At 33.4% G+C, this 14,295-nt stretch overlaps 4 protein-coding genes across 4 annotated transcripts; all 4 read left to right on the top strand.

The window, feature by feature from the left end:
• The first annotated feature begins 481 nt into the window (after window positions 1–481).
• Window positions 482–1,904, top strand: LOC101211778. The gene has a single exon (XM_004148955.3). The coding sequence runs from the start codon at window positions 717–719 to the stop codon at window positions 1,593–1,595; it is 879 nt and encodes a 292-aa protein (XP_004149003.1). The 5' UTR covers window positions 482–716; the 3' UTR covers window positions 1,596–1,904.
• A 3,416-nt stretch (window positions 1,905–5,320) lies between these two features.
• On the top strand, window positions 5,321–6,625 carry LOC101212016 (probable aspartic protease At2g35615). Its single transcript, XM_004148956.1, has one exon. The coding sequence runs from the start codon at window positions 5,321–5,323 to the stop codon at window positions 6,623–6,625; it is 1,305 nt and encodes a 434-aa protein (XP_004149004.1).
• A 1,954-nt stretch (window positions 6,626–8,579) lies between these two features.
• On the top strand, window positions 8,580–9,872 carry LOC105434401 (probable aspartic protease At2g35615). Its single transcript, XM_004148957.3, has one exon. The coding sequence runs from the start codon at window positions 8,580–8,582 to the stop codon at window positions 9,870–9,872; it is 1,293 nt and encodes a 430-aa protein (XP_004149005.3).
• Window positions 9,873–12,792: 2,920 nt separating this feature from the next.
• LOC101206570 (probable aspartic protease At2g35615) lies at window positions 12,793–14,085 on the top strand. Its single transcript, XM_031884115.1, has one exon. It carries the CDS (start codon window positions 12,793–12,795, stop codon window positions 14,083–14,085), a length of 1,293 nt encoding a protein of 430 aa, XP_031739975.1.
• Window positions 14,086–14,295: the final 210 nt, after the last annotated feature.

Below are 14,295 nucleotides of genomic sequence, written 5' to 3'. Positions count from 1 at the left end.
TGGGACTAAATTTTTAATTTTTTAGTTTGACTTTCTGCTATTTCTAGAGTTGAAAGTAAAATTTTAAATTAGAAAAAATCATTTATAAATGGGCTGTTTTTTGTTTTTAAACTTTTTTTTCAAAGAATTCAATTTACTTTTAATGTTATAAGAAATTGAGATAAAATATAGGAAATAGTATTAAAGAGATAATGGATTAGCTGAAGAAAAAGATTTTAAATTGTGTTTGGTACTATGGTCAGGACTAATATATAGTTTTGACACCAAAAAGATGTATATTCATACATCTATAATCCATTTTAGTAAATGATTCTAGTAAGTCTACCAAAATAATTGCATTGATGACAGCAATAAAAATTCAATTGGATAAGATTCTTATAATATTTCTAAATTGGCATTAGGACACAGTACATATTACTTTGTAATTTTCTTTCTGTTGGTTCCAAATTTTCATTTAATTTAATTTTAGGAAGGAAAAAAAATAAACAACGGGTTCAAATGATCCGGTTTGGTCTGGCCGGTTCAGGAGAATGACAAGAGTGGGGTCAGCACTGGTTAGAAATGTGTGACACTACGAGAAATGAATTAGCCGTTAGAAACCCATTTTGCCGACTTTTCCGCCAATCACCTCCCAATCATGGCGTCCTTGACTCAGCTGCTTCTTCTCTAAACCCTAAACACAAACCCCCTTTTCCATTTTTCTTCTCTCTCCATCAATGGCCGATTTCTCCTTCCTCTCCGACACAGACGATTCCGCCGTCGAAGATCTTCTATCTCAAACCCAGGATCTCTGTCTTCTTGAACAAATCTCTGCCATCAACTGCTCTTCCTTCACCCACTCCGATCTTCCCTCTGACCTTGAATCCCGATTCCGCAAGCTCAAATCCTTCCCTGCTGCTAAATCCAACACCAGGTCCGGTTTCGATTCCAGGAATAGTCGATCTGTACACTCTGCCGATGAGAGTTTGGGAGACGATTTTGCTGTTTTTTCTCCTTCCAAACAGAGTAATAAGAAGGAAGTAGGGTTTAGCCCTAAATCTCAGTCGCAGCATCTTCCGGATAATTCATCAAAAATAGGAAACTCAACCTCTCCAATGGATAATCAAGATCGAAACAATGGAAGTTCCAGATCGAAATCGAAATGTAGGTACGTTTCATCTCCTTCGAATTCTTCATTTTCGTCTGGTGAAATCGATGAAATATCTGTACCGAAGAGAGATGGCAAAGTCCGCTCCAAAAGCAAGTCGGAATCGGGATATTCGGCTTCTCCGCCTCAATCACCGCCGAGAAAAACCGGTTGTTTTTGGTGTTCACCGAAGAAAACTTCAGAGAAGAAGAACAGCGGAAACAAAATTCTGGAGAATGGCCTTGGATGGGGTAAGAACAATGAATTCCTCGCAGACTTGAACATTTTTTCGGCAAAAGAGCAAGAGAAAATTCTGAAAAAGGCAATGAAAGAGGAAGAGAAGATCAATCGGGAGGCTGAGAAAATTGTGAAATGGGCGAAGCAAGCTTCTGCTAGGATGAATATTTCAGACATTGAAGACGAGCTTAGCGATGATGAAGAAATAAAAGAAAAGAGTATGAAATTTTGATGCTGTTTATGGTTAATCTTGATTCTTGTTCTTGCATATAATCAACTATATATAGTATATACACACATTACTTGGGCCTTGAAGTTTCTTCATATATATATATATAAATATAGAAAAAAAATATATGTTTTGTTAGTACTGTGGATGAGGGGAATTTGGAGGAGATGAATCTGTAGTGGCATATGGCTGTTTGTTCGAATTTCTTTGGGAAAAAAATTAAAGATATAGTTATGTTTATAGGATCATCATCGTCTTCTTTAATCACTTTGGAATTCTTTTGTTGTTCAATTAGAAATCTTATTTTGAATCGCATTGGTTATTATTATTACTATTGGTTTTTGTTGTAAATTTCCCTCCTTTACCGGGGTAAATATTCTAGGTAAATAAGCTTTAGTTAAATTGCATTAGTTATTTTCGTTGGTTAATTTAACTAAAACTAAATAAGTTTTAGTTAAATTGCATTAGTTATGACTGTAATTCCACTTGTGAAATAGAAGAATTGTCGTGACAAAAAAACGAGCATTTGATAAATTTTGTAAATAATTTTAATATTATGCTATTTTTGAGAATCTTCCTCTGAAGAGCCTATAAAAACTAAAAAGATGGGATTAATGTTATGGATGATTTGATATGAGGTGGTATAATAGAAGTAAAATAAGACTATAAACAATGAAGTCAAGAAAGTAGCAGCACCCAGGTTCGAGGTAAAAGTAGAACCTACTTAGGGAAAGTTTTAATATGGGTAAAAGGCCTAACTTAGCCTTCGCCTTTGCCTCAGCCTTGGTCCAGGCATAAGCTAAGCCCAAAATCACTAATGGGTCAAGGCCGAAATTAACATTAGTTTATTGCTTTTACAAAAATTTAGAGGAAAGATCTCATCTGGCTATCATTTTAGAGGAAAAATCTCATTTAATTTCAGTTATAAAATTTGGCTAATTTTATGGACCGATTTAACTAAAATTTATATATTTTTGTTGCCATACACATTTTCTTCTGCATTTATTATTTACATAGAAGGGCTGCTCCCAAAAATAGCATTTATTTTTACAAGAAGATACATTTTATAAATGGTAAAACTACCAAATTTGAGAGTTGATAGTTGTTTAATATCTGTTTGATATTACTAATTATTTGTTATATGTATCATATTTCGCAATACGAAAAAATAGGTGACATAGACTGATTTTTTTAAATACTTTTGCCATCTAATGCAATTTCTCTTCATGAAAACCGTATATATTTAGTCTATCACTTATTTAATATATATTTTTCATTTAATATTAACACGTAAAATATGATATATATTGAATTTCGTTTATTGTAATATTTCCAATCATCTTTCTCTCCCCCATTTCTTTTCCATGTGTAACCTTCTGTTCACTGCACACAAAATTTCTTCCAATTATCTCTCTTTCGGTGTCCGTTTATTCTTTTTTATTTATTTATTTATTTTGTATCTCATTCTAGTTTTTCGGTGAATGCGTATTTGTTTCATATTATTAAGTTTATTTCGGTGAATTATAATGTCCCGATGTGAAGTTTTTCGGTTTTCAAGTTCTCGTGTGAAGTAAATTTGTTTGATCTAATTATTCGTATTTGTTTTATGGTATTTTTGTTTCATATTACATTAACAATGTATTTATGAATTATACTTATTATATTGCATTCATTTTGCATTTTGAAATTTAATTTGATAATTTCTTGTTGTATCTGAAACTGTCTTTGGTTTAAATTGATCATTATATACTAGCTATTATATATTTTTAATAGTATCATACAATAGATCAAGGATATACAAAGTTTTTTCCTTCTGCTTTGCATTGTTTTTCATATATAACACGTCATTTACTAATTATTCCAAAGATTAGATCACTTAAACATTGCTTTTCTTGGGGTCAATCTCATCTGGGATCGAGTCCGAGATTCTTTCCAAGAAAACTAAAAGTGAATTAAGAAAAACTAGAGATCGTCTCGAAACAATCATAACCCGAGATCATATTAGGAAAACTATATATACTCTTATTAATTTAAAATATACCAAAAGATTATATCACTTATTTATTCCACTTATTAATTCAGTGGCTCATTAATGTCCCACAATCTTAAATTATGTCATAAACTATCCTACAAATAAACACTATTAGTCCATACGCATATATGACCCTAATCTATATATATCATATAGGTTTTCATATCATTCTTCCCAACATTTAAAAAACTATTTGAAGGAAATTTCTCTATCTCTCTCGACTGAATGCATCACCGAGATAATGCATTTTTTTAAATTTGAAAATAAAGACAAAGAAGTCAAACAATATTGTCCTGAAAAAACTAAAAATGGATTAAGAAAAACTTGGAGACGTCTGGGACAACCTTAGTCTAAGATTGGATTAAATAATATATGTGTGTTCTTTAACTTGGAGCATTCGGGACAACTTTAACTCAAGATCATAATACATAATGCTTTATATTCTTTAGCTTGGAGCCGGCATCTTGACACAACTTTAACTCGAAATCACATAACTGAAATCAGAAATACACTAAAACATATCTGTTAAATACCACTAAGTATCTAAGGATGTGTAATACCCTAGATAACAATATACCCTAACAAGTATAGTGAATAACGATTGTACATTACTTTTGGAAACGGTATATTCGACGGCCAAAATTTTACCTCTCTACCTATCCTCTTTCCCAGAAACCGTAGCTTTGTTACACAGAAAATAGAAACACAGTTGTCGATGGATTTCGAAAGAACGATGGTGCAGTTTTCAGAAGTTGCTTCAACAAAGAATTTTGTTGGACGCATGTATTTTGAAATTGAAACGGATATGGACGATTTTCTTTTTTTCCTTATATGCGACAATTCACTCTTCTTTTCTGTTTTCTTGGTCAGCTAATTAAGTACGCATTTTTCCTTCTTGCTTGGGGGTTTCAACGTTGAACCATAATTGTCACCGCTTTCATTACATCGTAAATTTCCTTTTTTATTTTTATTGACGCACTTAATAATTTTTAAAATTTTAATTATTTATTTTCAAACGATAATGTTTGGAATTTCCCCACTCTCTAATTATAACGTACTCACAAAACTCTCAAAATCAATTAGATCTTAGTGGTTCATGGTCTGTGGACAAATGACACATTTGATATACATTTATTTCTCTCTTGAAAATTTTAATTTGTTTCTATATTTAGTTTTGAATTTCTTACCTAAATAATGCATGTCACCTTTAAGTTCAAGGATTTGATTTCCTTTTATTCCTTTTTTCTCATTATCAACTTTTAATTATTTATTTCTATTATTATTAAATACGTATTCTGTTTTTAGAAACCAACTCTCATTTGTAAAATTTTCTCTTAATTAATTTATATTAGTGTGTTTAATAGTAAAATGATATATAAATTTAAAGTTATTATCCTTATTCACTATATAATTTTATAATTATTGTTTCCTTTTCTTTTCAATTTAGAATCTAACCAGACTTGGATTGTAATATTCTAAACAAGGAAAAGGCAAAAAAAAAAAAAAAAAGCCTCTCTTCTTTTAATCTAAAAGGAAATAATGCATGAGAACGTTTCCTTCTTATAATCCCATGCAAACTCTCTCTCTTCTGTTAAAAGGAAAAAATCTCTAATTAAATTACCATAATTTGTTATAAAGGGAGAAGTTTGGAAAGGTTAAAACTCATAATCCTGAAGTTTTTTCAAAACTTAAATCCATGGCTGCCATTTCAATCTTCTTCTACTTTCTCCTCTTCTTCTCCTCCAAAGTAACCGCTCATGGCGGTGGCCACCATGGCTTCACTACCTCTCTATTCCGCCGCGATTCTCCTCTCTCCCCTCTCCACAACCCATCTCTCTCCCGCTATGACAGCCTTATCGACGCCTTTCGTCGCTCCTTCTCCCGCTCCGCCACCCTCCTCACCCACCTCACTTCTGTCTCCACTGCATGCATACGTTCTCCCATCATCCCCGACAGCGGCGAGTTTCTAATGTCTATCTTTATCGGAACCCCTCCAGTGAATGTCATAGCCATTGCCGATACTGGCAGCGACCTAACGTGGACTCAATGCTTGCCATGTCGGGAATGCTTCAACCAATCACAGCCTATTTTTAATCCACGTCGGTCATCTTCCTACCGCAAAGTGTCTTGTGCATCGGATACGTGTCGCTCCTTGGAAAGTTACCATTGTGGACCAGACCTTCAAAGCTGCAGCTACGGCTATAGCTATGGAGATCGATCATTTACGTATGGTGACCTAGCATCTGATCAAATTACCATTGGGTCCTTCAAACTCCCCAAGACAGTTATCGGATGCGGTCACCAAAATGGTGGCACTTTCGGCGGAGTTACCTCCGGAATCATTGGACTTGGTGGTGGATCTCTCTCTTTGGTGTCTCAAATGAGAACAATTGCCGGCGTCAAACCACGATTCTCATATTGCTTGCCCACTTTCTTTAGCAACGCTAATATCACAGGTACAATAAGCTTTGGCCGAAAGGCTGTCGTTTCAGGGCGTCAAGTCGTTTCTACCCCTCTCGTTCCGAGATCTCCCGATACTTTTTATTTCTTGACTCTTGAGGCAATCTCTGTTGGAAAGAAGCGATTTAAAGCCGCAAACGGCATATCGGCCATGACCAACCATGGGAATATCATTATAGATTCCGGTACGACATTGACTCTTCTACCTCGGAGTCTGTACTACGGCGTCTTTTCGACTTTGGCGAGAGTCATTAAAGCAAAGCGAGTGGACGATCCTTCGGGGATTTTGGAGCTTTGCTATTCTGCGGGGCAAGTTGACGATTTAAATATTCCAATAATCACGGCACATTTTGCAGGTGGTGCCGACGTGAAGTTGCTGCCGGTGAACACATTTGCACCGGTGGCTGATAATGTGACTTGTTTGACTTTTGCACCGGCAACGCAGGTCGCCATTTTTGGAAACTTGGCACAGATAAACTTTGAAGTTGGATATGATCTTGGGAATAAGAGATTATCGTTTGAACCTAAACTTTGTGCTTAGATTAGACATGTCGTTTAATGTCTTACTTCTGTTTGATTTTCGTTTTTAAATTTGTTTGTTAACTTAATAATCTTTCTTACAAACCCACATGGTTGGGTACAACCAAAATTTGTTTTAAGATTAATTTAAGGAAATTGTGAATTGGCAATTATGTATTATTTCTCTTGGGTTTAATTTTTAAGAACACATTTGAATTAGTTATCCCACAGGTTTTGCATATATTGCCAACAAAATGATTATACAATCCTTCCCTTCAAATTTATTTCTGGTTCAAATACACTTTTTTCTTTTACACAAACAGTTGCATTTTTAAGTTTGAATAATTGAAAGATAAATATTAAAATCTTCTTGGATAAAAAACAAATTGATTCAAAAACTTTTTTCATAGTTTGAACTAAACCACTACCATTTCATCGAGTGAAAAAAATAGTCTCTCTATTATTACACCAGAGTTGAATATAATTTTATTTACAGATATATTTTCCTAACAATTTACAAGAATAAAATAGTTAAATAAAAACTTGAACCTAACTTTACCAATATATATATTATCCTTAATACTCAGAATGAATGTCAATCACTCCCATCTTGGACAATAGTAGAACAAAAAGATAAAGCATCCATGGATAACTTTTTCTGGAATAAAATGGCAATTTAATTCAATATGTTTCGTACCCATGAAACATAGGATTAGACCCAATATGAAGAGCAACATCATTATCACAAAAAGATAAGAGTAGGAGACAAAGACATAAAGGCTAATGATGGAGATGTACTATCTTTTAAAAATTGATCTTTTTATAATAAATGTAAAATTAATATAAAATACTAAATGTTCTTCATTTTCTAAAAAATACTTAATGATCTTCACTAAAAAAGAAGAAACATAAAATACTAAATTTAACGTATCATTTTTAGAATATACATATTCATCTGGACAATTAATTTATTTCCATTCTGCACTGTCCATTTATGAATTGCAATTAATTGAGGGAATTGAGATTAGCTTTAATTTTGGTCATTAACAAACATTAGATTTTCAACCGTTGATTTTACTAATTCCTTAAACATTCAGATCATCCATCCCACTACTGTGTCTGTGTGTTTCTTCCTTCAAATATGGTTCGTCGAATTTGATTTGTCTTCCCAAACATTTATTTAAATAATAATAATAATAATAATAATAAGTTTTTTCAAAAATAGAAATAAACAAACTATTTTAAAATATAGAAAAATAACCTATCAAATTTTCTAATCTATTTAAGTTTTGTTTTTGTATGTCTAAATCAATTTGGTGCTATTCATAGTAATTACTCGAATAATAATAACATTTTAAAAAAAGTAAAAGTAAAAATAAGTATACCGATGATAAATTTGAATTTTTTAAAAGTAATTAAGGTAATTAATCGAATTATTCTTCATTTAGTTTCTCTAGGTAATATTTATAGGAGGGATAAAGTATAAACATTATTTATGCTATATTATTACATAAATTTTAATTGTACTAAAAAAAGATAGCAATTGATGAAACTTAAATGGAATGTACTGTTCACAAAATAAAATAAAAACAAATTGCAAAAGAAAATTGAAATGAACGTCATGTTAATTAAGTTTGATAATTTGAACAATGTCACATATATATATAAAAAAGTAAGTTAGTTAATTAATTAACTCACCCTTGCAAAATACGTACACTTTTTTGCATTTCTTGAACAAAAGAAAAAAGGTTTTTCATATTCTTTCTATTCCTTTCAATAAATATATTCATTTCATTTTGTAATATTTAATCGTCTTCTTTAATGTATATGGGAAGTACGTGAACAATTATATCATACACAAATTCCATGCAAACTCTCACTAAATCCTTTATTTATAGAGAGATCAGAAAGGAAATCTATAGCTTCATCACCATCTCTAAGACCTAACCCCTTTTGAGAACACTCCAATATCTGCAATGGCTGCTACCATTTCCCTCTTCTTCCATCTAATTCTCTTCTTGATCTCCTTCTCTCAAACAACCATTATTAATGGTGATAATGGCTTCACCACCTCTCTCTTCCACCGTGATTCCCTTCTTTCCCCTCTTGAATTTTCATCTCTATCTCATTATGACCGCCTCGCCAATGCCTTTCGTCGCTCATTGTCACGCTCTGCTGCTCTCCTCAATCGCGCTGCCACTAGTGGTGCCGTTGGCCTTCAATCCTCAATTGGTCCAGGAAGTGGCGAGTATCTAATGTCCGTCTCTATTGGAACCCCACCAGTTGATTACTTAGGCATTGCTGACACGGGCAGTGATCTGACATGGGCTCAGTGCTTGCCATGTCTGAAATGCTACCAACAATTACGTCCCATTTTCAACCCTCTCAAATCCACATCCTTCAGTCACGTGCCTTGCAATACCCAGACCTGTCACGCTGTTGATGATGGCCATTGTGGGGTTCAGGGGGTTTGCGATTACAGTTACACATACGGAGATCGAACTTACTCAAAGGGGGATTTGGGATTTGAAAAGATAACCATTGGGTCATCTTCTGTGAAATCAGTCATTGGATGCGGCCATGCGAGTAGTGGCGGATTTGGGTTTGCTTCAGGTGTCATTGGACTTGGTGGTGGTCAACTCTCGTTGGTCTCACAAATGAGCCAAACCTCCGGTATCAGCCGTCGATTCTCTTATTGCTTACCAACGTTACTCAGTCACGCAAATGGCAAAATAAACTTTGGCGAAAACGCTGTGGTTTCTGGCCCTGGAGTCGTTTCAACGCCACTAATCTCCAAAAACACCGTCACTTACTATTACATCACTTTGGAAGCCATTTCCATCGGCAACGAACGTCACATGGCCTTTGCCAAACAAGGCAATGTGATTATCGATAGTGGGACGACATTAACGATTCTTCCAAAGGAATTGTATGATGGTGTCGTTTCGTCGCTACTCAAGGTTGTTAAAGCAAAGCGAGTGAAGGATCCCCATGGTTCTTTGGATCTATGCTTTGATGATGGCATCAACGCCGCTGCCTCCTTGGGTATTCCAGTTATCACTGCGCATTTTTCCGGTGGCGCTAACGTGAATTTGTTGCCAATTAATACGTTTCGGAAGGTGGCAGATAATGTGAATTGCTTGACATTAAAAGCTGCATCGCCGACAACCGAATTTGGGATAATTGGAAATTTGGCGCAAGCCAATTTCTTGATCGGATATGATTTGGAGGCCAAGAGATTGTCATTCAAGCCAACCGTTTGTGCCTAGAACTCGAATCTTTATTATAAACTCTCGATCTACATATACATTATTATTATTTGCTTTCTTAGTTTATAACTTTATATAGAACCACCTGTTGCTAAAAAAACAAATGTTTATAATTAATACACAAGTATCTTAGGTATAGATATATATATATATATATATATATGAAATCTTGAATATTTGGAAGCAATTATTTTCTAATCATGTTAACTTGATCTTAATTTTACTAGTGATTATTATGAAGTTGATGATTGGATTCTATTATCACTGCACTGATCTGAATCTAAATGTGTGGTCGAGAGAAAGCTGTTTTATATCACTTAATTTTGAAGTTTCAATTACAATTCCAAACTAACAATATTACTCACTTAAAAAGAAAAACAGGAATCATTTGAACCATTTACTTGTGGAATCATATACCATTTTTTTTCTACTCAAATCTATTTAAAAATCAATTCAAAATAACTACAATAAAATTATTAACTCAAAAATTTCTAAAATAGCCCAATATTTTATTCTTGAATATGTATGAAAAAAAGAAGAAGAAGATTTAGATGATAACATGAAAAACCACCAATCCTTCCCATCAACCTACTTTTTAAAAATCTACTAAAGAAAACATGCTATTTAAAATAGGGGAAAATATACTAACTTCATTGTACAATGCTCTAACTAAGAAGCTGTAGAAATGGAAAATTATCTAGTAACATAGGAGCATCATCATGCTCTCTTTATAGATTTTCCTTCTGTGTTAACTCTAAATGAATATCGTAAATATAGTAAATTTCAATTTATTTTAAAAAGCATGTTTATGTGATACAGTCAAATAATATCAAATAAAAGCGGTAGAACAATATTAAAAAGTCGTTCTTCTAATTAAATAACCCTAATTTGTTATAAAGGGAGGAGTTTGGAAGGTTAAAACTCATAAAATCTTGAAATTTATTCAAAATTTGAATCCATGGGCGCTGCCATTTCAATTTTAGTTTCTTCTACTTCCTCCTCCAAAGCAACCGCTCATGGCGGTGGCCACCATTGGCTTCAGATTAACTTTGAAGTTGGATATGATCTTGGGAATAAGAGATATATTGTCGTTTAAACCTAAACTTTGTGCTTAGGGTCTACATTTAATTTATGGCTCAAATTCCTTTTTTCTTTTACACAAACTATTTTGAAGTTAACTTGTTAGGATAGTTGCATTTAATTTATGCGTGAATGGTCAAAATTAAAAATTAAAAATTTCTTGGGTAGAATATAAATTGATTCGAAAACTTTTTTCATAGTTTTAACTAAGCCCCTGCCTGAAGGAAAAAAAAACTTAGTTCTTTCTATTATTACTTCATTCACATTAAATAAGAATGAGTTAAATTTTATTTACCAATGAGAAAGAGATATATATGCCAAACAAATTATAAGAATAAAATAAGACATGGAGATACACTATTTTTAAAATTAATCTTCTTTTATAATATATGTAAATTGAACATAAAATACTAAATGTTCTTCGTTCAACAAGATAAAATACTAAATGTTCTTCCACTGAAAAAAAATCAAGAAGCATAAAATACTAAATTTAACAGATCATAGTTGTTGATGATGACGACATATGTCTTTAACCACCATAAATTGGTTAAGTGGAATGGAAATTATAATTTTTCTACCTTGACCTATATCCAATATATTTCTTTCTTTGACAGAGAAAAATCTTTAGAAGTGAAAAAAGAAAAAACCCACACTCATTTTTGCATTTGAATCTTCCTAGAAATAGCTATTCAGTCAATATTTCTTTTTTCTAAAAAAAGATATCGTACTAATTATAAAAAAAAGTTATTCCCAAATAGGAAGTTATATTGTTTTTGGAACAGTGTATACCGTTTTTAGACTATACAGATTCTTCGTGATAATTAATTTATTTTCATTCTGTATGTCAATTTATGAATTGCAATTAATCGAGGGAATTGAGATTAGCTTTAATTTTGGTCATTAACAAAAATTAAATTTCGAACCGTTGGTTTTCCCACTTCCTTAAATATTCAGACCATCCATCCATTACTCTCTTCAACTATGGTTCGTCGAATTTGATTTGTCTTCCCAAATATTTATTTATAATAACAATAACAATAACAATAAGTAGGGTTTTTAAAAAATAGAAAAAAAACAAACTATTATAATTTTCTAGTCATTTTAAGTTTTGTTTTTCTATGCGTAAATAATTTCAATTTGTTACTATTCATGACAATTACTCTAATCATAATAACATTTTGAAAAATTAAATTAAAGTAAATGTAAGTCTGATAAATTTGAATTTTTTTTCTAGTAAATAAGGTAATTAATTGAATTATTCTTGATTTAGTCTCTCTAGTTAATATTTATAGGAGGGATAAATATAACCATTATTCGTGTTATATTTTTTTTTGCATAAATTTTAATTGTACTCAACAAAAATAAAAAAGATAACCAATTTGATCAAACTTAAATCAAATTTACTGTAAGTACAATTTTAAAAAGTAATTAAAAAAATTGCAAATGAAAATTGAAATAAACGTCATGTTAATTAAGTTTGATAATTGGACCAATGGCATATTTATATAAAAAAAAAGGTAAATGTGTTAATTAATTAACTCCTTATTAAATTACCCTTGCAAAATACATACACTTTTTTGCTTTACTTAAACAAAAGAAAAAAGGTTTTTCATATTCCTTCTATTCGTTTCAATAGAAGTATTCATTTCACCTTGTAATATTTAATCGTCTTCTTTAATATATATATATATATGGGAAGTACGTGAAAATTTATATCATACACAAATTCCATGCAAACTCTCACCAAGTCCTTTATATATAGAGAGATCAGAAAGGAAATCTATAGCTTCATCACCATCTCTAAGAACTAACCCCTTTTGAGAACACTCCAATATCTGCAATGGTGGCTACCATTTCCATCTTCTTCCACCTAATTCTCTTATTGATCTCCTTCTCTCAAACAACCATTATTAACGGTGATAATGGCTTCACCACCTCTCTCTTCCACCGTGATTCCCTTCTTTCCCCTCTTGAATTTTCATCTCTATCTCATTACGATCGCCTCACCAATGCCTTTCGCCGCTCATTGTCTCGCTCCGCTACTCTCCTCAATCGCGCTGCCACTAATGGTGCTCTTGACCTCCAAGCCCCACTTACCCCAGGAAGTGGCGAGTATCTAATGTCTGTCTCTATTGGAACCCCACCAGTTGATTACATAGGCATGGCTGACACAGGCAGTGATCTGATGTGGGCTCAATGCTTGCCATGTCTGAAATGCTACAAACAATCACGTCCCATTTTCGACCCTCTCAAATCCACATCCTTCAGTCACGTGCCATGCAATTCACAAAATTGTAAAGCTATTGATGATTCCCATTGTGGGGCTCAGGGGGTTTGCGATTACAGTTACACGTACGGAGATCAAACTTACACAAAGGGGGATTTGGGATTTGAAAAGATCACCATTGGGTCATCTTCTGTGAAATCAGTCATCGGATGTGGCCATGAGAGTGGTGGCGGATTTGGGTTTGCTTCAGGTGTCATTGGACTTGGTGGTGGTCAACTCTCGTTGGTCTCACAAATGAGCCAAACCTCCGGTATCAGCCGTCGATTCTCTTATTGCTTACCAACGTTACTCAGTCACGCAAATGGCAAAATAAACTTTGGCCAAAACGCTGTGGTTTCTGGCCCTGGAGTCGTTTCAACGCCACTGATCTCCAAAAACCCCGTCACTTACTATTACGTCACTTTGGAAGCCATTTCCATTGGCAACGAACGTCACATGGCCTCTGCCAAACAAGGCAATGTGATTATCGACAGTGGGACGACATTATCGTTTCTTCCAAAGGAGTTGTATGATGGTGTCGTGTCGTCGCTACTCAAGGTTGTTAAAGCAAAGCGAGTGAAGGATCCCGGTAATTTTTGGGATCTATGCTTTGATGATGGCATCAACGTCGCCACCTCCTCTGGTATTCCGATTATCACTGCACAATTTTCCGGTGGCGCTAACGTGAATTTGTTGCCAGTGAATACGTTTCAGAAGGTGGCAAATAATGTGAATTGCTTAACATTAACACCTGCATCACCGACAGACGAATTTGGGATAATTGGAAATTTGGCGCTGGCCAATTTTTTGATCGGATATGATTTGGAGGCTAAGAGATTATCATTCAAGCCAACCGTTTGTACCTAGAGCTCGGATCTTTATGAGAAACTCTCGATCTTAGACATACATTACTATTATTTGCCTTCTTAGTTTATAAGGAACCACATGTTGCTAAAAAAACAAATGTTTATGATTAATATACAAATGTCTTAATTAGGTATATAAAAAATCCTGAATATTTGGAAGCACTTATTTTCTAATCATTTTGACTTCTTAATTTTACTGATTATTATGTGG

Source organism: Cucumis sativus, chromosome 4 (assembly GCF_000004075.3).
Source record: "Cucumis sativus cultivar 9930 chromosome 4, Cucumber_9930_V3, whole genome shotgun sequence".
In the NCBI taxonomy this organism is placed as follows: domain Eukaryota; kingdom Viridiplantae; phylum Streptophyta; class Magnoliopsida; order Cucurbitales; family Cucurbitaceae; genus Cucumis; species Cucumis sativus.
Note: the sequence above shows the minus strand (reverse complement) of the source record. Positions and strands in the feature narration are given on the sequence as shown.